The sequence below is a fragment of the Dama dama genome, chromosome 5 (assembly GCF_033118175.1).
Source record: "Dama dama isolate Ldn47 chromosome 5, ASM3311817v1, whole genome shotgun sequence".
NCBI lineage: Eukaryota > Metazoa > Chordata > Mammalia > Artiodactyla > Cervidae > Dama > Dama dama.
Window position 1 is genome coordinate 30,044,440 of NC_083685.1, and position 23,730 is coordinate 30,068,169.

General features: G+C 45.0%; 1 protein-coding gene across 3 annotated transcripts in view; it reads right to left on the reverse strand.

Annotated features, from left to right (window-relative positions):
• Window positions 1-21,473, reverse strand: part of PDGFC (platelet derived growth factor C) — a 242,254-nt gene extending 220,781 nt beyond the window's left edge. Inside the window, exon 1 of one of the 3 annotated variants that reach the window (XM_061142249.1) lies at window positions 21,037-21,473. In XM_061142249.1, coding sequence (XP_060998232.1) covers window positions 21,037-21,307 — 271 coding nt within the window. In that variant the 5' untranslated portion in view covers window positions 21,308-21,473. Of the gene's footprint in view, window positions 1-16,683; window positions 17,693-21,036 lie in introns of those variants that run through there. The other 2 variants (XM_061142248.1, XM_061142250.1) reach the window with 2 other exon arrangements.
• Between the last annotated feature and the right edge of the window lie 2,257 nt (window positions 21,474-23,730).

Consider the following 23,730-nt stretch of genomic DNA (forward strand, 5'->3'; position numbering starts at 1 on the left):
TAACCTGGTATCTCTTCTAGTGCAAAGACCTAAGTTGCATACAAAATGGGAAATCAATGTTGGCAGCTAGACAAGAATGTAAATAGCACAGGCCAAGTCTCCCCAAAGCCCACGACACTGCCTGATAAATGAGACACCTAACACAAAACATTCAATAAATTGATCTACTACCGGACTGCAAAAGCCAGTGGTCTTCCCCACCCTTCTAAGACACAACCAAGAAAATTTCCTTGGTATTTTCTATTAATCTTCACAAGATTTAAACACCCAAAATAATCTGTATAGGTTTACTTCAGCACCAAAATAACATTTTAAAAGATCAGTGAAAAATCTGTGATTATTTTTAAATTCTTGGGCATAAAAACAAATAATTCATCTAAAAAAAATGGTCAAGGAAAGTTTACTTTCTGTTTTGTCTATTTTTAAGACAATTATTCACAATGAAAACACAATGAATTTTGTCTTTTTAAGAAAACATCAAGGAAATCTTAAAGATCGATGTTTGGACTACCAAAAAAAAAAAAAAGAACATAAGCACAATGTTTAAATTACTGAACTCAAAAAAATAAAATGACTTCTAAAATATCTTGGATTCTATTCCATTGCAAAAGAAGGATTTACATAGTCAAGCTTCATTTGCTAAGAGGGGAGTTACTCTGTAAAAGCTTCTTTTATCCCACAAATGAGAAAGCCTCCCCTTTGCAGAAAAGATGGCCATTGTAGTCACCAACTGTTGTAAAAAACCTTCTCTTGACACTGATTCATAGGACCCCAAGTCAGACAGCCAACCTATAAAGACGTCTCATAATCTGGTTCCTGTCCATATTTCTTTTCCAGTATCAGCTAACCCTAGAATCAGGAGAAATCTGGGAGGAACCTAGGACTTTCAAAAGGATCATTAATGATGCATTCACACTCAAATGTCATATCCACTGGGCAAGGTGATATTGTTTTCTACCAAACCTCTTTCCAATCATACCACTGCAGTTTTGTACTACCAATATCATTTCCAAAGCTCTACAAGTGCCTAACAGTGGGATTGTAACTTGAATTACTAGATATCTTGGTCTTGCAAAAGTATAAAGCTGTAAAGTTTTTTTCTACATATTTCTTGTTAAATTCATTTCTAATGTTATATATATATATCTATTGCAACTATAAATGAGATCTTCATTCTATTTTATCATTTTCCTCACCATAGAGATAGCTTTAAAAACATTATATAAAACCACATGCCCATTTAAAAAAAAATATTTAATAATAAAGTAAAAATCACTTGAATTCTTTTTAAAAAATGAGAAGCCATTTATGTTCATGACGAGTAAGCAATATACCTGGCTCCCCCCAGCCTGGGAGTGAGAAGACCAAGGTATAACTATTAATACCTTAATACATCATGTGTGAGACACAAAACCAGTTTTCACCTCTGCTCAGTTCAAGCCCTTCAGAAGGAACAGAAGTGAAGATAGTTCACTCTCCCTCACAGAGCAAAACCAAATGGATGTAAAGAGAAAGAGTTTGGTCCTTAAGAGTCCTGAGCATCTGTACTGCCTTAGACTTATGCAGAAAGCCGGGCACAAACCTGTGCAGTCTGGGGGCTGCCATTCTGTAAACAGCAGAGGGTATGGTTTTAATTTGGCTGTGACACCATAAACGCTGGCCCACTTAGCATGTGCTCCCTGCCATGAATTTTGAACTCTCCCCTCCAGGGCTTGCTTCTGTTCTGTCCACACGCCAGAATGAAAGACGACTTGCCCATAGTCTCATATGATCAAGGCTGAGAAATTCCATTGTATTTCCAAAAAAAAAAAAAAAATACATTCTTTGAATGACTTTCTAAAATAAAGACTTTTTCAAGAGTTTTGCCTTCAAGGGGATCAATCACACTTGTCAGTCTCAAAGGTTAAAAGAAAGAAAAACAGACTAAAAATAAGAAAGTACACATTTAATGTTAACTAGAAAAAAAAAACAGATGGGTGGAAATAATTGAAAATGAAAATAAGTGAAACTCTTGAAAATGGATTTTTGAGAGTCATGCTCTTCTTAGAATAAACCATTGCAAGAAATATTATCACAAAGTTCTCTGTCTAAAAATAAGTTTCCTGGAAATGATACATTTCTTTTTTCTTGTGGAGGAAATCACATTCTAAGCAGTCATCATTATAATTTTGCCAATGAGGTTCTTTGCACATTCATTTTGCTCAGTCTAAGCAGAAAGATTAAGAGGCCCTACAGTGCACCCCCTTTTAGTTCCTCAAAATGAAGCCAGACGTTAGCTGCATCCTTGGTTGTGAAATAAGGCAGCTGACTTCTTAGAGCTCCTCAGCTATAAGCCAGGAGGCCAGAGGTCTACGTGGACAGAACAAGCTGCCTTGGGTCAAGGGGGGTGTTTGCCCTTCATTTCAAAGATCTGCCATCCAATGGGGCTCTAAATTCAAGACTTCTATATCTTAACTTTCTGACACTTGACAGTCATGGGAGATGAGGCATATGTACAGTCAGAATCTGAAGCAGAAAAAGGTGGGCTCTGCAATATGCTGGGAGTTTGAAGAAGGTGGACGTGCCAGCCTTGAATACCTGGTGGCTCAGACAGTAAAGAATCCTCCTGCAGTGCGGGAGACCTCGGTTCAGTCCCCGGGTTGGGAAGATTCCCTGGACAAGGAAATGGCTACCCACTCCAGTATTCTTGCCTGAAGAATTCCATAGACTGAGGAGCCTGGTGAGCTACAGTCCATGGGGTAGCAGAGTTGGACACAACTGAGCAAATAACACATGCACACACACACACACACACACACACACACACACACACACACAGACTTGGCAACCTTGAACCCGTGTGAGCTATGAACACAGAGAGTAACAGAGAGGTGGTGTGTACCTGCCCTTTCCCGGGGACGCTAACTGGTCAATTTACTCCTCATCTGACATCCAAATTGTCACCAATGCCTTCAAACTGGTGTCAGGCTTCTTTCTGCCTCCAGCTTCTCTTTATGATCATCCTGACATATCTTTTTTGCAAGCAAAAAACAAAATAAACAAAAAACAAATCTGACCATTCAATAGATAGTGACTGATCTATTACAGGTGTAAAAATATGAAAATGGAAGGACTTCTCTAGAAGTCCAGTGGTTAGACTCTAAGCTTCCCATGCAGGGGGCAGGGGTTCAATCCCTAGTTCAGGAACTAACATCCCCCATGGCATGGCCCAAACAAAAACAATATGAAAAATGGAGGGGAAGACAGGCCTTTATGATTAGGGACTACTGCAGAAGGCCTATGGGCTTCCCCCTACACCATCCCATAGACCCAAACATATTCCTTATGTCAAACAGAGCTTTTCATATTCAATGAATAACTTTTTCAATCTTTTATTTCCCATCAAACAAAGCTGACTTTTTAAGAGACTGTGGTCTCTCCAAAGTCTACGCCTTCTGCTTGGAACCTTCCTCCTTTTCTAGTGAATTCTCTTCATCCTTCAAGACCCACCTGGGAAGCCTTAGGAGAAGTCTTTCATGACTGGGAAATGGAAGAGCTCTTCTTCCTTCAGGTTTCTGCGTACCCCTCTGGGGTGTCACAAGTCACATGACTGTCAACATCACAGACCCCAAGCACCTCATTGGGTTTACCCTCTTCAGGATGGGCCATGTTACCAGAACCAAAGCACTCCATGTTCATCAGACGGACCTGACTGCGTGGTTTAACAGAGTTGCAAGCACAGAGGCATGGAGGCACCTCGGTGGGCAGCAGAGATGGGCTTGGTGGAATGTTTTTATTAGAAAGATATTAAAAGCTGGTGAGGTCACAGCAGACCTTGGAACATGGGGAGACCCTTGTGACTCAAAGTCTGGTCCTCAGCCCAACAGTACCAGCATTACCCAGTTCAGTTCAGTTCAGTCGCTCAGTCGTGTCCAACTCTTTGCAACCCCACGGACTCCAGCATGCCAGGCTTCCCTGTCCATCACCAACATCATCAGCAACACCCGGGAGCTGCTAAAATGCCCTCTCTGCCCCTCACAACTCACAAAATCAGAACACATTTTACTGAGACCCCCAAGTGATTTATAAGAACATCAAAGTGAGAAAAGCAGGAATCCAAACCAGAGAGGAGTAACAATCAGAACTCCACTGCAGGAAGACTGTCTGATATCAACCTCTTATGTGTGACAGGTTGGGAGTGGGAGTGTGGGAAAAGCCTGGATGCAGAAGGAAGAGAAAGGATGTTTTTGTCACTGCTTATGTAGCCAGCACCTGACCTAGGGTGACTACAGTGAGAAAGCAGAAAATAGAGATATAATTACTTTATCTAAAAATAGAAATGTTAATATTCATTCATTAGCTTAACAATAATTCTGAGCTTGTTTAATCTACTGTATTGTAAACAATAATTCTGTGCTTGATTAATTGACTATATTATACACTCTGCATGTTTGTAAAGGAATGATATTAAACAGAACAAATGCTATTAGTTTTAGACTGCATTCTCAGACTTGGAGTTCAAGAGCAAGTGCAGCTAGGAGGAATCAGAAATCCTGAAACCACGAGTGTAACTGGGTGTGCTAATGGGACTCGGGCACCAGTGCCCCAGGATACCAAAGTGACCGTAAGAGACATGCCACCATCTGCAGAGTTTCAAGGGGATGGGCTAGAAGCCTTCCCTGAACATGGAGTCCCTCTGCACCCCCACCCTCTTCCTTCTCCATACAGGAAACAGGCCTGGGTAGAGGGCCAAAAGATCCAAAGCTGTCCCACTGAGAGTTTTTATTATTCCAAAGGACTGGGAAGTCTCATCGGTAAATTGTATGGGTGCTGACATTTGAAGTTACTCTAGAACGCTCTACCTCTTAGGAGTGAGCTGAAAAACACACAATCTTACAGAAATATCCATCCTGGGACAGAAGGAGAATTCCCCTGCTCAATAAAAGTCATAAGTAACAACAATAACATCATATTTTGATCAAGACCCAAGGGTCACGATCATTCAATAAACCAATTCCAAAAGCTTCTTTCCAATGATCACAGGGACATAAAGAAGGATGCCCCAGGATGGTAGCACAGACAATCCTTGCCCTGCAGACGTACAGAGAAAACAGCTCTCTCTGGAGGGCATGGGAATCACAAGCTCTGTTCTCTCAAGCAAAGAACTACCATAACTTGAACCTACCCCCAACAAACTTTTATGTGGCTTTAGCTGTTAAAAAACAAAACAGAACAAAACTGTAGTGATTACAACAGATGCTAAAGCTGCCACAGCAGAGACGCCCAGAAGGCTGGCCCTGGTGTTCCCCTACCTTTTATGACTTGAGGGCACATTTTTAAGGGCATCAGTACCAGGGAAATCAAGTAAAGGTCATCAAAGAGGTCAACGACCTAGAGATCATCATTCTAAATAACCTAAGTCAGACAGAGATGACAAATATCATAGGAAATGGCTTATACGCAGAATCTTTTAAAAGTGATACAAATGAACTTATTTATAAAATACAAACAGACTCACAGACTTGAGAGAAGGAATGTATGGTTACCAATGGGTAAAGGTAGTGGGGGATAAATTAGGAGACTGGAACTGATATATACACACTACTATAGGTAGCCAACAAGGACCTTCTGCAAAGCACGGGGAATTCCGCCAATATTGTGTAATAAACTATAGGAGCAAAGACTCTGGAAAAGAATGGACACACATATACGTATAACAGAACAGCTGTGCTATACATCTGGAACTAACACAACAGTGCGTATCAACCACACTCCAGTATAAAATAAAAACTCAATTTAAAGAGTGCTCATTGAGTTGAATTTCCATGCTTCTTTTTTTAAACCTCTGTGGCTTTGTATAGGTTAAAGTCCTTGCTAACACGGATTTCCGTTGTATCTTTTTCACATACATTTTCCAAGTCACTCTCTTCCACATAAGTATTTTCACTGATGCTGCCCTAGCCACTGCCTTCACGCATCTTTCCTCCAGTTCCATCTTCAAGTCCTGTCATCTCCTTATCCCTCTAGACAGCCCAGGCAGAAACACCTACTTTCCTTACCTTTTCTCTCCTGTTACCTAGGACACATTCAGCTGCACCAAAACCCCACTGCAAGTCTCTCTCCATCAAACAAGCAAACAAGACAAACTTTTTTCCCTTTCCCCTCAGAAACCACTTCAGTATTGCTTTCCCTTGATCCCTAAAGCTCTCCCCAAACCCTCACAGACTATATCTAATGTCTCCACTGGACTCCATAAACCTTCTGCCTTCTACTTCTGCACCGGTCATCACATTGAAGGGTTTTTGCTTTTGTCTTTGCTTTTGTCTACATCGAAACCTCATAATGTCTACTCATCAGTCCTCATTTTCTTGAAACTCTACTGTATTTTTTACTGTTGGCCAAGCTCCTTGATTTTTCTCTCCCTTCCTGGGTACCTGCCTCCTCCTGCCTTAAAGTGCCTCCTTCCTGCCTCCCTCCCACTCTTCCTGCCTCCTTGCTCTCCTTCCCTTTCTACCCTGCCTCATGCCTCTCTATTTCTTTCCCCTCTCTCCTCCCCTCTTTATTTTCTTCCCTCTCTCCTGCTGGTTCTGGACCACAAACGTGGAGTTTCCTTGTCCTTCCACTTTACCCCTCCCTGCCTGCAGCCCGCATCCTGTCTCTTAATGACCACCCTCCACAAGGAACCGAAGGCAGGTCTTCACCTGGCTTCCTGAGCGGCTCCGTTAGGGCTCGTAGCACGCTCACGATGGCGCTGGAGGCACTCTTTCCTCGCTGTGCCAGCCTCCTCTGGGCCTCCCTTCCCACCACCCGCCCCTGGGATTCACCCCGAGGTCTCCATCACAACACACTGCAAGACTGAGGCTCCTGGCTTCCGGGCTCCGCACGTTTCCTCAGCAGCTCCCCCTCCCAGCCTCCACTCCAGCAGCCCCAATTCTGCAGGAATACAGGTTACTCACCTATCCAGGCGCCTCTGCTCAGATGCACTTCTGCCCTAACAACCTCCCTAATAACCCTCTTCAAAGGTCTAAGCTATAAATCCACCTGCCTTTCCTTGCATTCCCACCACACACTTGGGGTACTCTGCATCACACCCAGTGCCTGCCTTATCTCCCCTCTGCAAGATAAGTTGCTGAAGGCAGTGACTCCTCCTGATTTCAGGCAGGTCCCAGGTCACTCTGTGCTGAGATCACATATGACCATCAGAACTCTGTGCTACGTAAGAGAGGTTAACAGGCTCTAAACTGTTGTCAGGATCACCAAGAATCTGATTTAAAGGCAGATCCTAGATCTTTCACAGACTTAAGGCCATGTAACCCATATTCATTAAAAGGAGGGGCAAAAAAGGAAATGGCAAGTCACACACTACACAGAAGCTATAATATCCACCATTGTCCCCTGTTTTTCAGGCCCGTGGAGCTGGAGCAGCTATTTCCGCTGCCAAACTTCCCGCAGGAACACTTGAAAGCCGCCAGTATGGTGCGATGCCACCAGTTTTCAGACCTTAGAAAGGCTCATTGATTTTTACCGAGGTTTCTTACACAATCCACTTCCTCTAAGGCCAGGCAAGCCAACCCTGATGGAGAGAAGTTACAGAATGAATAAATGTTATGGTATCAACATAGAAATTATTTAGTTTCCTTTCCTCACTTGAATTTCCAAATTTATTTCTGGCTTTCCGCTGCCGCTAGTCACCATGACGAGTGTGCAAAACCACGTGTACTGACTCTCACTCCACCCGCCTCCCCTTCACCGGATGGCACAGCCCTCATACCAATCTTAGAGGAGGTCAATGAATATCCTAATGCAACAGCAGCTCTGGAAAGCAAGACCACTCGGGAGAGGACTTTTTACCTAGGCCTCAACTAAGAGGAATGAATGTGACTGTAGGTTGGTTATAATAGCGGTTTTATTACAAGATTGGCAGAGTTACCATAACTGTAAATCATAACTGTTGCTGGAGTTCCACTTTACATAGTTGTAGTTATGGGCCTGCTCCTGTTAGCCAGAACAATTATTTTACAATTAGTTCGGACATGCCTGAGCCCAGAAGGAAAACTTCAATTTCAATCATCCTATTTTTCTTGAATAGAACCCAGGGCTACCAAACATCAGGTCAGTTCAACTTTTCACACGTGAGTTTCTCACCATTTTCCAAAGTTGAGCCAGCATACAAGTCGATGTTCAGAATTGTATTTTTTCAAACTGTCACATAACATAGCAATAACGGATTTCCATGTACCAAAGAAAAGCAAACATATAAACAAACCAAAAAACAAGCTTGTAACTTCATTTTTAAGGTAGAACATGGTCAGAGCCTATAAACCATAATACACAACCCTGAATTTGGACTGCAAATCTATCACTGAAACATCTAGTAAATGACTCAATTTGTTTACACGGCTCTGTACCTTTTTACGGCCTTTCCATAAAGAAGTCATTACATCCACTCCCTTTATTTTGTTTAAGAGTGTTTGAATGAACCCCAGAACCACAAGCCAGTTAAACAAGCTCTCCTTAGCTGGACGTGGTCTCATATAATTCACCACTACCGGGGAAATTTTCAAAACAATGTTTGTACTTGGAAACACCACACGCTCCCACATTCCCAAACTATTTCCTGTGCTTTGTGCAGTTTTAAATGCCCAGCAGATATATTAAAGAAGTCCTCCTTTCCCGTTTTCCCAAGTAAAAGTATAGCATTTGCACTTCTTCCAGAAGATTTGCACCTCTGAGTGTTTTGCTACAGCAGGCTGGCCATTTGGAAGTGACCACAAAGGAAGATTGCAAGGAAATTGGGATCCAGACACCATAATTGATTTCTGAGGATGTAAATATTAATTCTCAAAGGGAACCTTTCTAGAGCAGTTAGTTTAAGAGGTGTGCACTGGTGCCCATGAAAAGTGATCGGTATACATGAAAGATGCATCTTCTACCATGATGAAAAAAGTACTACAAACAAAAATACAGATCATTTAATTCTTAATATTTCATTTTTAATCATGCCTGTAAACATCAAGCCTATGAACAGTCTCAAGAAAACAGAGGTTCAAACTACTTTTTCAAGGGTTAACCTTTATCAATGAGGTATCTAGATTCTCTGAACATCTCTCAATATCTTGGCCAGATTTTGACCAGGAAATGCCTATTTTTGATTGTTGATTCTTCTACAAATGGTTTTGTGACTAACACAAAATAAAGATATAGCTGAGGCCATCATATATATTTATGCTATACAAGAAACTGCATCTGAAACTCTAGAAATGGTAGTTTGTTATGAGAGCTAGTCTCCTGTATCACAGAGGCAACTCATTTCCGTGGGGATCTCCTGATAGAGTGCACTTCAGTTTACAGATAAAAGTAAAACCAGTCACAAAACCCACAGGTTGAAACACTGCTGCTTATTTAACAGGAAGCCGCCCCAATACCTTTTATGACCCACAACATAAATCTATTACCAGCAGGGGAGACCTGCCTCCAGGACACCGCATCTCTGGCCCTCCATGAACACTAGCCAGCTTGGCTTCTTGTTTTTATGGAGTTCAATCTCCATCCTTTGAGAGGCTAATCAGATGGCAAGTCACACTCTAAGAAGTCTAATCTATCTCCAAGGAAAAATATGAAAGTGCTGAAAGTTACTGTGTTTTCCTGTGTTCTTAAACTATGTGCACCCTCCCATCACCATATCTCAAGTTTAAAGTAGGGTACATCAAAAATGAACCCTGAAGTTCCCCTTTTCTCCAAACCTGGTAAGAATTTTCCAGGAAAGAACTGGATATTTTTTTCTTCTCATTTGTTCCCATCTCTTAATCACATTCTAAGCAAATGATCCTTCTTTATACAGTGATTTTAAACATCACCTGCCAGCACAGAAAAAGACATTATAACACTTTAATGACTTACAATTTGCATTTATAATCACCTCAGACCATGAATGTGTGTGGCAGTAAGGAAACAAGCTGTGATTTATTCCTCAGTTAAGAAAAAAATAAAAAGATAAATAACATGACTCTTTAAAAGACAGATGTCCTTATAAATACCCAGCAAAAATAACTGCCAGAAACAACACGAGATAAGCACCACGGAAGGCCAGCTTCTGTTGTTAATGGTTTCTGATCTGCGTACCGATTCCCAAGGCAGGTGCAAGGACCAGCTGTGCATATTCAGAGAAAAGAAGCCCAAGACCATCATGCAAAGGCCAAAAAGCTTAAAATAGTGTCCACTCAGGAACAAGGCTTTCCTGGAATGCAAATAGCCTGACTTCAAAAAAAGTGACATGAGATCCACACAGCCCATCCACCAAGAGAATGTATTCATTTCAAATCCTTAAATACCTCAAAATATTTCTAGCGTCGTGTCCAAGGAACCAGGACCAACCTCCTGCATTTGCCTTACCTCACAGGAGTTACTTTTCCAGGAAACTCAAAATCTTTGCCCTTGAAAGGGCAAAGGCTGTTTTCCTTGCTCCTTTCAGGGGAAGAACGTCATTACACTAATTGCACGTACACTGCTGCCTTACCCCGTCCTGGTCCTGCACCCAGCCTCCTCCTGCCATCCATTTTGTGAATGGAGTGTGAAGTCAGCTCTTTGTTTACTCATGTAAATAGCAGGCAACAGACAGCAGTATGGACACTGGCTTCCCTTATTCAAGCATCCCTGAGACTGTCCAGCCCGCCCCCAGACTGGTGCAGAGCTTCCCAAGAAAACCCCACAGAGCCCTTATCTGCTCACATCAGTTCAGAACTGCTGCCTGCCTGCCGATAAAGTAACTGGAAGCTTCTGACCAATCTTAAACATGAAGACAGTCTTTTGGTTTTTTATTGAAGTCCACTTGATTTACCATGCTGTTAGCTTCAGGTGTACAACACAGCCATTCAGTATATGTATGCGTACGTGTGTACATACTGAATATATACATATGTATATGTTGCTTTTGCCACATGCTCAGTCGTGTCCGACTCTTTGTGACCCCATGGCCTGTAGCCCACCAGGATCCTCTCTCCATGGAATTCTCCAGGCAAGAATACTGGAGTGGGTTGCCATGCCTTTCTCCAGGGGATCTTCCCAACCCAGGGATCGAACCCAGGTCTCCCGCATTGCAGGCAGATTCTTTACCATCTGAGCCACTAGGGAAGTCTATATATATATATATACATATAACTGATGTATATGTATATAGGCATATATGTGTGTGTGTGTGTGTGTGTGTGTGTGTGTGTGTGTATATATATATATATATATATATATATCTCCTCTGGAGGAGGGCATGGCAACCCACTCCAGTATTCTTGCCTGGAGAACCCCACGGACAGAGGAGCCTGGCAGGATACTGTCCACAGCATCGCAGAGAGTCAGCCACCACTGAAGACACTGATCACATACATGCATGTGTATATATACATAAGTAGATATGTATCTATTTGGTATGTACATGTGTATATATATATATATATATTCTCTTTCAGATTCTTTTATTTTATAGGTTATTACAAAATATCAGGTGTATTTCCCTATGCCATACAGTTGGTCTTTGTTGCTTATTCATTTTATATATAGTAGGGTGTATATGTCAGTCCCAAAGTCCTACTTTATCTTTCTCTCACCTTTCCCCTTTGGTAACATTGAATTTGTTCTCTATGTCTGTCTTGTAAATAAGTTCATTTGTATCTTTTTCTTCTTTAGATTTCACATATAAGTGATATATATCATATGGCATTTGTCTTCCTCTTTCTGACTTAGTCTGATAATCTCTAGGTCATCCATGTTTCTGCAAATGACATTATTTCATTCTTTTGTGTGGCTGAGTAATATTCCATTATATATGTGTATGTACCACATCTTCTTTAACCATTCATCTGTGAATGGACACTTAGGTTGCTTCCATGTCCTGGCTATTGTAAACAGCGCTTCTGTGAACACTGAGGTGCATGAACCCTTCTGAATTACTTTTCTCTGGATGTATGCCCAGTAGTGGGATTACTGGATCATACGGCAGCTCTATATTTCTAGTCTTTTGAGGACCTGCCATACTGTTCTCCGTAGTGACCACACCAATGTCCATTCCCACGAACAGTGTAGGAGAGTTCCTTAGTCTCCACACCCTCTCCAGCTTCTGTTGTTTGCAGAGTGAAGACAACCTTTTCTGGAATTTTGTTTGTGAGCTGCCAACCCTGCAGGAGGCACGCCCTGCAAACAGCATCCGGCCCTTGAATCTTCCCCCACCTCTGCTCACCATGGGCCCCAGACTTGCCTCTACTCTCTGATGCAGGGCGCCCTCGGCCTAGAACCCTTTCCTCTTTTTCCCTCTTCAAGCCCATTTCAAAACATGTCAGCTCCCTTGTGGGGGCTTTTCTCCATGTGCCTCTTTCCCAGGCCGAATCCACCACTTGGTCGATCAACAGAGTTTTGGAGACTGCGAGAATGCAGTAAAACCCTCTGCATTCCCACAGCACTGGAAGCCCAGAACTAACAGACCAGGAGATGAACTCTGAGCCACAGTCCTCCCTGGACAGAGCTTTGCAAGGACGAGGACCAAGTCTTCTTTATGTATCCAGCACCGATGGCAGAGCTTAGCACAGAGCAGACACTTATAAATATTTGCTGTTTAAAAACAATGTTCTAATAAAACACTAGACCATTAAGTCATGAAGAGGGAGGCACGTGGCTCTGAGTCCTGGCCTGGAGTCAGATCCAGGTCCAAACATTTACCAGCTGTGCGACCTTGGCTACTTAGCCAGTAAAGCCTCCGTGTTTTTCCTAATACCACAAGGGGAGGTTACAGAGATATAAACTCCATACTGTCTGCAACTACTGAGCACAAGACTAGCTCCTAACAGGCTCTCCTGCGGAATCATCATTAACCATCAGAAAACCAGCGGCTTACTAAGTAAGAACCCTTTCATCCCATCGAATTGCCCCCAAAGGATGCTTGCAGATGCTGCCCTTTCCAGGAGCGCGTCCTGGTTTCTCAGCAGAGCGCAGTGGACACAGGAGCAAGGCAGAGCTGCATTGATGATACTTATTATCATCCACGGGCCTCACGCTGCTGGGGATGCTGGTTTCCTCAAAGAGCCAGACATCCGCTTTGCCTCGGCTCCTCCAAACCTGGCAACAATCCAATAGACCTTCCCTCAATTGAAAAATGGCTCAACTACTATGCAATAGAGGAAATGCCAAATAAAAAAAAAAAAATCACAGATTGAAAATTAAAAAGGAATTAAGCCTAACACTAAGAAAGTAAAATTACTGAAGCCAGTCTGGCAAAGATGGTTTGGCTTTGCAACAAGGCAGATGTCCAGGAAGGAGGCTGCTCTGTCACCAATTCGAAGGTGGCATAAGAGGTCTGATGTGGAGGCAGACAGCAGGTAAGAGGAGCTGAACTCCGCTTACAATGTATCCTCACAAAATGAGCTGATGCTACCAAAAACATCACTAGTAGTAATGTGGCTTTAAGGATAAATATAAGAAAGTAACTCCCCTTTATAAATGCAGCTCAACTATTCTCAGATGTTGAACTCTGCAAACACAATTTTTTAAAAAGGTAAGTGAATCTTGTTTTAGGAAAGGATTCAAGTCCACAGGTATAAATTAATTTCCTTGATGCTCTTGGCTTTAAGAGCAATCTGAACCTCTGACTAGGAAATCCCGTAATACAGTGTAAATAAAGGCTGAAATCATTCACTAAATCCACTGTATAAGAATAACAGGCTGTGCACCTAGAGCTCACTAAACCACTCTCATCCACTCATTTTGATGGTACTTTTACCAATGAGACATCCTGCTAAATAAAATGTTCAAAACTGCCAAAATAAAAAACAGAAAGCAAAAGAAAAGCTCCCTGTGAAGCCAGGCTTTCCAATGTCAGTCTTCCTCTTCACCATCCTCAACAAATATGGCAAAATATGCAACTAAACACTGTTTATCCACAGACCTACTGAAAATAAGATCTCAAGACATCACAGTAACAATTCTAAGGGAAGTATTTCAAGTCATTTGCCAAACTGTCATATTTCCACCACAACAGCCATATTACAATAGACATTAGCCAATTATATTTAATTAGCGTGATTATTCTAAGATTGTTGTCCTTCGTGTTCCCATAAACAATGTTTCAGGATCAAAGGAGTCCCACCTCCCCTTACTGCCCCCAAAGCATGAAACCTCATAAAACAGTAAAAAAAAATGCTTTTATACAGAGTGTTGGAATTTTGACACTAGAATTCCATTTGCCTAATTGGTTCTCCTGGAAGAAAAACAGATCAGCACATGAGCCGTTGAACTTGGCTGCCCTCCAGGGCGACCTTGACCAAGTCACCTTGGTGGTCCAGGCCTCACTTTCCACGTCGGCGGGGACAGATTCCTGGGACCCCTCCAGCTCTAAGGCTCCACACACCAGACTTCCTGCTGATTTCTAACCTGTGCACCACAAGCAGGAGGCGGGAAGCACGCTGGTTCTGGAGTTGTGTCAGCCATTCAGAGTTCACCATCCTGGGCAGCACAGGAGCCTGACCACACGTGGTCCACCTGCTGACTGCCTGGCAGAGTGACACTGCTAAGACAGTCACTAGCACCACTTCTGGGAAGCCTACCCACCGAATTGGTACACTCCTGGTAATGTGGGACATTTACTAAAATGACAAAGTAAAACTCTCATTGGCATCTCCCATCCCAGCCAATAAGCAAGTTTCTCTTCCTATGAAAACAGGCAAGCAATGTGAAAGGTCCAGTGTCAACATGCCACCTTCCAAGATGGCCTGCAGGTTCCAGGCAATGCCAGAGTCCTCATGGAACAAGACACTAACATCCAGAACCATCCAACAAATCCTCAACATATGACACCCTCAGTTCCCCGCCCTGGAAGCATCCATAGAGAACAAGTCAGACAGGGCTCCGCTCTCAGGGGCCTGACACTCTACAGGGTGGGGGTCAGGGCACGGAGACAACAAATAAACCAATAAACAACAAGCAGAATACCAAAGAGTGGATCCACCTTGATGTGATGAACAGGGGTGGTTAATGTAAGCAGCTAGAAAAAGGGCCTCAGAGAGCAGACAGTCTCTTTAACCCAGATAACAGGAAGGTGGTACCCAGGCGGGAGCAGCTGCTCCGTGGCACCTGGGGAAGCAGGGTCAGGCACCCGAGTGCTCCAGTCCCATGCCATCCGTGCCACATCCCCTGCCCCATCTCACCCACACACACACCCTTGGCTCGAACCAAAGAAGCTGCAAGAAGAAGGCTCGAAGAAGGATGTACCCTTCCTTCTCTCTGGGTCCTTCAGGCCACAGGTGCATCAGGCCTGAATGCGCAGCAGTGGGGAGAAGAGACAGCAGTTTTAACTCTGTTATGAACTAAATTGTCCACAGCAGAAAGTGTCAAAAGGCTTAACCATCAGAGTGGCAGGCACAGAGATTCATCAGGAAGGAGGCCAGCAGGGCTGGGGCGCTGCCTCCGATGTCCGGAGCTGGGCCAGGCACAAAGGTGCTCCATCTGTCCTGGAGGAGCAGCTGGGCTCCTTCCCAATCCTCTGGGGATGTTTCAATATTTCCACAATTGGTGTGGTCGAACCTGGGGTTGCTAGCCAAAAATCAACCACTAGACATGTCCTCCGGAGGACATGGAAAGGGAGGTGCGAGAAAAAAAAAAAAAATCACAGGTGGAGACAGTGGTAGAGAAAAATAATTCACAGAGACCCCCTTAACCAATAAGCTATACAAAAATGATACAGCATTATACACAGCAGAGATCCCCAACCTCTGGGATCAAATGCCTGATGGTCTGAGGTGGAGCTGATGTACTCATAAGAGAAATAAAGTGCAAATAAATGTAATACACTTGAATCATCCTTAAACTATCTCCCCACCCCTGGGTCTATGGAAAAATTGTCTTCCATGAAACCCGTCCCTGGTGCTGAAAAAGTTGGGAACCATTGATACAAAGATATTCTGACTACAGATAACATTTTCAACTAAAATCATCAAAAAAATTAAAATCAGACAAAGTAAATGAAGGGACTTTTATTATGACTTCTACCATGTTGATTGCTACAAACAGAAACTTCCACTTTGCTCAATATTCTGGAAAAACCTAAATGAGAAAAGAATTTGAAAAAGAAGGGATAAAAGTATATGTATAGTTGAATCACTTTGCAATCCTACAACTACACAACTTTGTTAATCAACTATACTCCAATATAAAATAAACTTAAAATTTTAAAAATAAATAAAAACAAAACAGAAACCTTTAGGGAAATGTTTAGCAGTCTTGGGGACTTTGGGGAGGGTGGATATTACAAATGCATTGATTCAATTAAGACCTATTTAACACACATCACATGATCACTAGATTTCTATTTCTACAAAAAGTGTGCAATTTACATGTACAGCAAAATTTCAGCACCATAAACTCTGAAAAAACATGAAGTGGAAAAGAATGCCCAGAATATATGTAAGAAATAAATTTTAGGAAGGATGAAATAAGAATAGACCAAGCTAGGATCCCAATGGCCAAGACAGGGATCTATAAAATCCAACAAAGAGGAAAGTTCAGGATCAGCCACTAGCATCTACTTACAGCTATTCACAAATGATATATAGTCCCTGAAGCTTCACACAGATCTTTGTACTGTCTAATCACCTTTTAGAAGTAATCACCAAGTATATCAGATTAAGCATAAAAGATATGAAGAGTTGGTAGGAGAAGAAAAGTTACCATAAAATAGAAGGGGGTTTTTCCGGTCACCTCTTGTGAAAAGCAATATTCATCATTACATAATGGTACTTCACTTCTTCAACTTCCTCAACTATCCCAAAGAGAGCGGAGAACCAGGAGGAAGTTAAAAAAAAAAACCCTAAACAACAAAAATAATTGTCACAAAGGTCTTTCATGACAACTTACAGACTAACAGGAAAGTCCCTTGAGTCCTTGGGCAGAGTTCTTTACTCGTGGACAGTATTCTGAGGATTGTGATGAGCAGTGCTGCTTCAAATACAGCTTTGAAGCGGCGACCTGTGAATTGTAGGGGGAGTGGGTAGGGACATACTGGCCAGAGGAGGAGAAAGCTGGCACTGAAAATGACAGAAAAGCCACAAATACAAGATACACATACTCAGTGACACATTACAAGGGGACCATTTGTCCCCAAAGTAAATGGCTTCACAGGCCACAAAAGTCCTTGAGGAAAAGTGCACACATGATAAATGATATGCATTGGGAGAAGGGAGGAGGAGGAGCTTATAAGGATAGGGAATTAAAAGGTCCACTATTATGTATAAAATAAGCTACAAGGTATATTACACCAGACAGGAATGTAGCCAATACTTTACAATAACTATAAATGGAGTATAAACTGTAATAATTGTGACTCATTATACTGTATATTACATAAGATTAAAGATCAACTCTACTCAATTTTTTAAAAGTGATGTTTATAAGGAAAACCCTAATAGAGGCATATTTCAAATCTACATTCACAATAGTTAAAAAGGATGAAGTCAGAAGCATGTTTCAGGGCTTTGGGTAATTAAAGATGCCTATCCAGTGACACAAGGCAGGTGAGGCCTTAGTCCAGACACTTGTGATTGGCATCTATTGAGGCTACATGTGTGTGTGCTCAGTAGCTCGGTCCTGTCTGACCTTTGTGACCCTATGGACATAATCCGCCAGGCTCCTTTCCTCTGTCCATGGGATTGTCCAGGCAAGAATACTGGAGTGGGTTGCCATTTCCTCCTCCAGGGGATCTTCCTGACCCAGGGATCGAACCCCAGTCTCCTTCAGCTCCTGCACTGGCAGGCGGATTCTTTACCACTGAGCTACCTGGGAAGCCCACTTAGGGCTACACATAGGAGATAAATAAGCTGAGTTTTGTTTTGTTTGTGATATATATGGTTCCTTCTGCTACAGTATCTTGGAACTTACTCATTTCTTGGGAGGCATCCTCTTCTAAAATGAGTTCACACAGATCACAGTAATTTTTCCATGGCCATGAGCGTACAGGTAAGAAACTCTGCCTACCTCAGCGTTCTGATTTTTTTTTTTTTTTTTTTTTTTTTTGCGTTCTGATTTTTTATCTCCCTCTTTAAGTGAAATCTGGGTGGAAATCCTCGGTGGATATGTGAGACTTCATTGTTAGGAGTCGTGTGAAGGATGAAGACACAAAGGCGGGACTTCCCTGGTAGTTGAGTGATTAGTACTCAGCGATTTCACTCAGGGGGTTCAATCCATATACGGTGGGGAACTAAGATCCGACAAGCCACGTGGCACGGGCAGAAACAAAAGACGCAGAGGTAACAGGTGATACTGCAGGATACAATTATCTTCACAGTAACGTGGCAAGAATTGCAACGTAGTTTTAAGTAAACATCCAAGTACCTAATTAATTGGGCAAATGACACTGATGTCTCAAGGATAACTTTGAAACACCTCCCTTGCCCCAGTGTAAACCCAATACCCACACTGGCTACAGCAATCAATCTCCATTTATAACACATCTCAGGACACCCAGCTGATCTGAAACTGGGCAGGCCTGGGGATGTGATGGGGACGACACCACAGGAGACTTTGGAATACTCCAGAAAAAAAATGGTCCCATGGTGGAGAAGGGGTCCATGAAAGTCAAAATGAGCTCCTACAGTCATGATAGGTCAATTTGGACATTTCATATTTCGCACGTGGAAGATCTTTCAGAAACGATCCATTACAAACTGGGCCAATGGCACTTTTTAGGTGGCATCCTCAGGTGGGTCTGTACTTTCAGATTAGACACCTAAATTGAGAAGGGCAGCAAGGCAATCAAAAATCAATCAAAATTCAACAGGAGAGCAAAAAATGCCCACTTGACGGGGTGGAACATTTGAAAGTCACACAATAAGAGAAGTTCCAGCAAACCTGCTCACATTCCCTGGGGGAATCTTAATCAGCAACTACCTGTTACCCTCCCAGCCTGGAAACTTGCCTCTGCGGGGAAAATAGCTCTATACCGCCCCCTAGCGTTGGCCGCCTCGCTTCTCAGCCTGAACACCGCAAGGTGAGTGGTGCCTCCACCTCCACTTACTTCCGGAGGCCAACCCTCATAGGGCTAAACATAGCCCAGTCCTCTGCCCACAGATTAGGAAACAACCCAGCTATTTTTAGCATCATGCATCTTAGGAAGAGAAATGGCCCAGTCTCTGACGGCAACAGAATGTGTGTGGCCTGACTTCATGAACCCATTTCTCAGGAGGGTGTGCACCTACTCCAGGAAGTGGCCTAAGATCCCATGAAAGTTCTGGAGTCTGGTTAAAAGGGATGGTGGCACATGGACCACACGACAAAAATGCCAAGGAAAGGACAGTGACAGGCGCACGTCCTAAAGGGACTCGGGAACATAAGAGATGTCAGGCCAGGCCTGATATGTGTGAGCAGCAGGAGAAGGGACCTGGGGCAGGAAGAGTCAAAAACAGAAGCCAGAAGCCAGGAATAGCATGCATACTCATTTTGAGAAAGTCTGTCCAGTAAGAGGCAATATTTTGAGCTTGACATTTATTTTACATGAGAAAGAACAAAGGTTGGTCTGATCTGTTTCCTGCCAGGGTACAGCTGGTGCTGTGACTTCTTTGATCACCCCCTTCCCCAGTCCTTTGCAGTCCCAGTGATTAGAGATGGATCCCTAGGCTGCCTTTTGATCAGCAGCTCAAGCAGCCTGCAGGTGCCATGTGCCATCACATCAACAAGTTGTAAGAAGCAGCCACATTAAGTCTAGCTGATGAATGTGATAGCTTGTCTTGCTGCCGGTACAATAAATACACGTAATGGCTACAAAGGTCCCAGGAATCCTTATTTTCTCTCCGTCTGTACGTTAGAACTTTCTGTGCTTTCTTAGAGGTGAACACTTTGGAGAGTTTCAGTACAAAACTAAAGCTTGGAAACGCCCCCAAAACATAGAGAAAATGGTGCTCAGACTTAAAAACACAGCATACACCATTCCAATCTCCTAAGTATGCTGCTTATGTTCATGTCGCCTGGTTAATGAAGAGACAGCATTCTTGCATTCTGAATAGATGGCACACAAAGCAGTCAAAACATGTACATTTCTTTTCAAATAAAACTAAGAGCCACTGCTTGTAAACAGGGTGTTTAATATTCTAATTTTAGACAGCCTGCATTAACATTGTGGTTTCATGTGCAGTATAAAATTTCTATTTACAAAGTAGTCTCAAAAATGACTTCATAATGGTAGATCAAGAGCAAAAGAGTTTAGAAACTGAATGATGTAAATCATATGGAGTTCAGAGGCTAAGCAAATTACACACCCTGAAGCAGCCCTGGCTTCATGAAAGGAGCCTTTCTCCAGCCCTGTGCAATCCCAGCCCAAGGGAACTTGCATCTGAGAGTTTTCTAAACATTTCAGGTACACTTGAAAGCTGAAAGTAATTCTCATTTCCTATGCAGGATTAAGTCGTTTCCAGCACACACAAAATAGCAGCCACTCACCATCGCATATAAAAACACACCACCAGAAAGGTAAGAGCTTCAGAGTACAAAGGCATATTAAAAAAAAAAAAAAAAAGCGCAAGAGAAATACATTTTTTAAATACCTCCTAAAAACATCCACACGGCCTCTTGACCGCTTTACTTCCTATCTATGTATTGATTAACTGATGTCTTTCCACTTAGAGCGCTTCAATTAATGAGGTTGATACACGTCCTGGGACAACCCCTCCCCAATCCAAAAAACTCTGAGTAAAGTCAAACACGCCAAGACTCATTCCTGTTGGCTTCGGATTTAGAGGCAGTTCTTGAACTTAGAACTCTGGCAACATGAGTTCTTGCAAGGCACGCTGGCACCGACGTTCCCCGGGGCTCCCCGAACGTCCCCTCTCCGGCTGCGCCCGCAGAGACACTCACGCCGCCGGGCTGGAGCCCCGGCGGCCGCTCCCGAAGTTGCAAACTCCGCGGAACCTCCGAAAGCCGGTGCCTGCGAACGCGCGCGGAGGCGTCCGTCCCCGCGCGGGCCGGGGTGCATCCCGCCCGGGTGCACAATGCGGCGCGGGAAGCGAGCGGGAGAAGGAGCTGGGGGGGACTCACCGTTCTGCTCCTTGTTGCTGGCGAGCTGGAGTTTGCTGCTCAGGTTGGACTCAGCCCGGGTCCCGGGTCTCTGGCCGGCCAGGGCGGATGTCAGCAGGAGGAGCCCGAAGAGGAGCATTGGGCTGAGCGGGCGGGCGCGCGGTCGGCGGGCACTGGGGGAGCGGGGCTCCGGGACGGGATCAGCGCCGCCGGGGGAGGGCCGCGCCGGGCGGGACGCGCCGCGCCTGCTCTGGCCGCCGAGCCTCGCGGGGCACTTTCCACATACTCCCATCCAAGACTTTCTCCGAGGGCCCTCTTCTGCGTCTCCAGTTTGTGCCGAGGATCAAAGCAAAACCTGGACCTGAACCAGTTTCCCAAGGTTTAAACAAATCCTGCGCTGTGCCGAGGCGGTGGGGGTGGGGTGGGGGCGAAGGCGAGGGAGGAAAGGGGGGTGGGGACGCGGGGAGCCGGGCGCGCCGAGGAGTCCCTGGCGAGGGGCTGGGAGCACCTGTCAGCCGGGGGACGGCACCCGCAACGGGTTGGGGGTCGCGCGGGGCCGGCCGGCAGCCGGGTCGGCGGCGGGCACTTTCTGATCAATAACAAAGCTGCCGATCGATGCGCTCTCCGGGCGCCGTGGCCGCCCCGCCCCCACCCCGAGGGGGAGGGGAGACCCAGGCGCGGGCGCGGCGCCGGGGCCGGGGGTCCCGAGCGGGGCCGGGGTCCAGGCCGAGGCCGCCCGGGGCCGAGCGCAGGGAGGCCGGGGGACGCGCTCCTCGCCCGGCGCGCGGCGCGGATCCGGCACCTGGATGCGGGTCCCGCGACCAGAGTTCTCGGGCCCGGGCGCCCTCGCCCGGCGCAGCTCGGGAGGTCGGACTGGGGTCGCGCGGGGGGCGCTCGCCGTCCCCTCCCCCGCGCTCCGGCGGCGCGGCGAGTGGGCCCCGGGCGCGCAGCAGGCCGGCTCGAGCTCGCCTGTCCCCTCCCCTTCCCCACCTTCGCGGCGGCGGGGGGGCCCCGGTCCCGCTCGCCGGGGCCGCCGCCGGGCGGTCCGGCAGGTGCCAGCGCTGACGGGGTGCTGGGTGTCCCGGGCCCCGGACGGGGATGCGCCCGAGCGGCCCGAGCTCCCCTCCCCGGACGCCCCGAGCCCCAAATAACGGGCGGGCCGGGCGCTGCGGATGCCGCGGGAGCCAGAAGAAGTGGGAAGAACTTCCTGCCTCTTCCCTCTTCCCCGCCCCTGAGCCAGGACTCCTTGTTCCTTCCCGAGGGATCCCCGTTCCCAAAGGGCTGGGCCGGGACCCTTGGCCAGGGTCTGTGGGCTGATGGAACGAAGGGACTTCGTTCTCTCCTGCTAACAACTCTCTGAAGAGAGGGGGTGGAAAAACCAAAAGTAAAGACAAACGAAGACAAATGGCCAGAATAATCACATTTATTCATTTAACCAACACTCTTGTTGACTGAACGCCTACGGAGGCAGGCACTGTTCTAAGCCTGCAGAAATGAAAACAGATCAAAGTCTCCGGCCTCCTGAAACTTGCCTTAAATTAGGATCAAGCAAGGGCCAGGGCAGGCAAAGAAGAAATAGCCTCCAACTGCTTGTCGACAAGTGGATGCAAACTGGCAGGATGTACTCGGGTATATTCTCCACCTGGGGTCAGACGGAAGTATGGATCCTTAAGATGTGAGGAGAGATGGTGGTGATGATTTAGTCGCTAAGTCATGTTTGACTCTTGCAACCCCATGAATTGTGCCCACCAAGTTCCTCTGTCCATGGAGTTTCCCGGTCAAGAATACTGGAGTGGGTTGCCATTTCCTTCTACAGAGGATCTTCCCAACTCAGGGACTGAACATGTGTCTCCTGCATTACAGGTGGATTCTTTACTGCAGAGCCACCAAGGAAGCCGTAAGCTAAAATACCGTGGAGTTTCAGTGTTTCTTTTTAAGTAGCTTTGCTTTCTTGCCCTGCTAGGCCCTCCATGAGGACTGGGGAGAACTGCTTTGACAAAGATCCAGGGATGCTCAGATGTCCCCTGGACCAAACTAGGGGCAGACCCTTCCTCAGTCAGGCTGAAAATGTCAGGTCCTCTTCCTAAGCTTGGAAGCCCGCTGAGACCAACCCACTGGACCCACTTAACATCCTAGTCCTCTTCTTTCTTTCCTTCTTAAAATTCTCCTAAGTTCATCTCCTCTTTCGGAGAAGGCAGTGGCAACCCACTCCAGTACTCTTGCCTGGAGAATCCCATGGACGGACAGATCTGGTGGGCTGCGGTCTGTGGGGTCACACAGAGTCGGACATGACTGAAGCGACTTAGCAGCAGCAGCAGCATCTCCTCTTTGAATCTTTACTCACCTAGACCATCCTTTCATTATTACTCCTTCACCACTTCTGTATCCAGAGTGCGGGACGTCAAGGCCAGTAAGAAAAGCCCAGTCTTTGAAGAAGTTACAGTTTAGCAGGACACAGGCCTTCTCATTGTATTCACTCCAGCAGCTCCTCAAGGCCAGTGTGTATCCATATTTGCGCAATAAATAATAGGTTCCAAGAGTTTTCTGTAGATTTGTGGGAGGGTGAGGGAGTGTTCCCAGTTTTAATGGCTTAATGAGACTCGTTATATAAAAGACATGTTTTATGAACATGCTTTAATCTATTTGTAATAAAATTAATTACTCCCCAATTTTTCTAATTTGGTACATTTAATTTTCTAATCATGATTTTTCTAT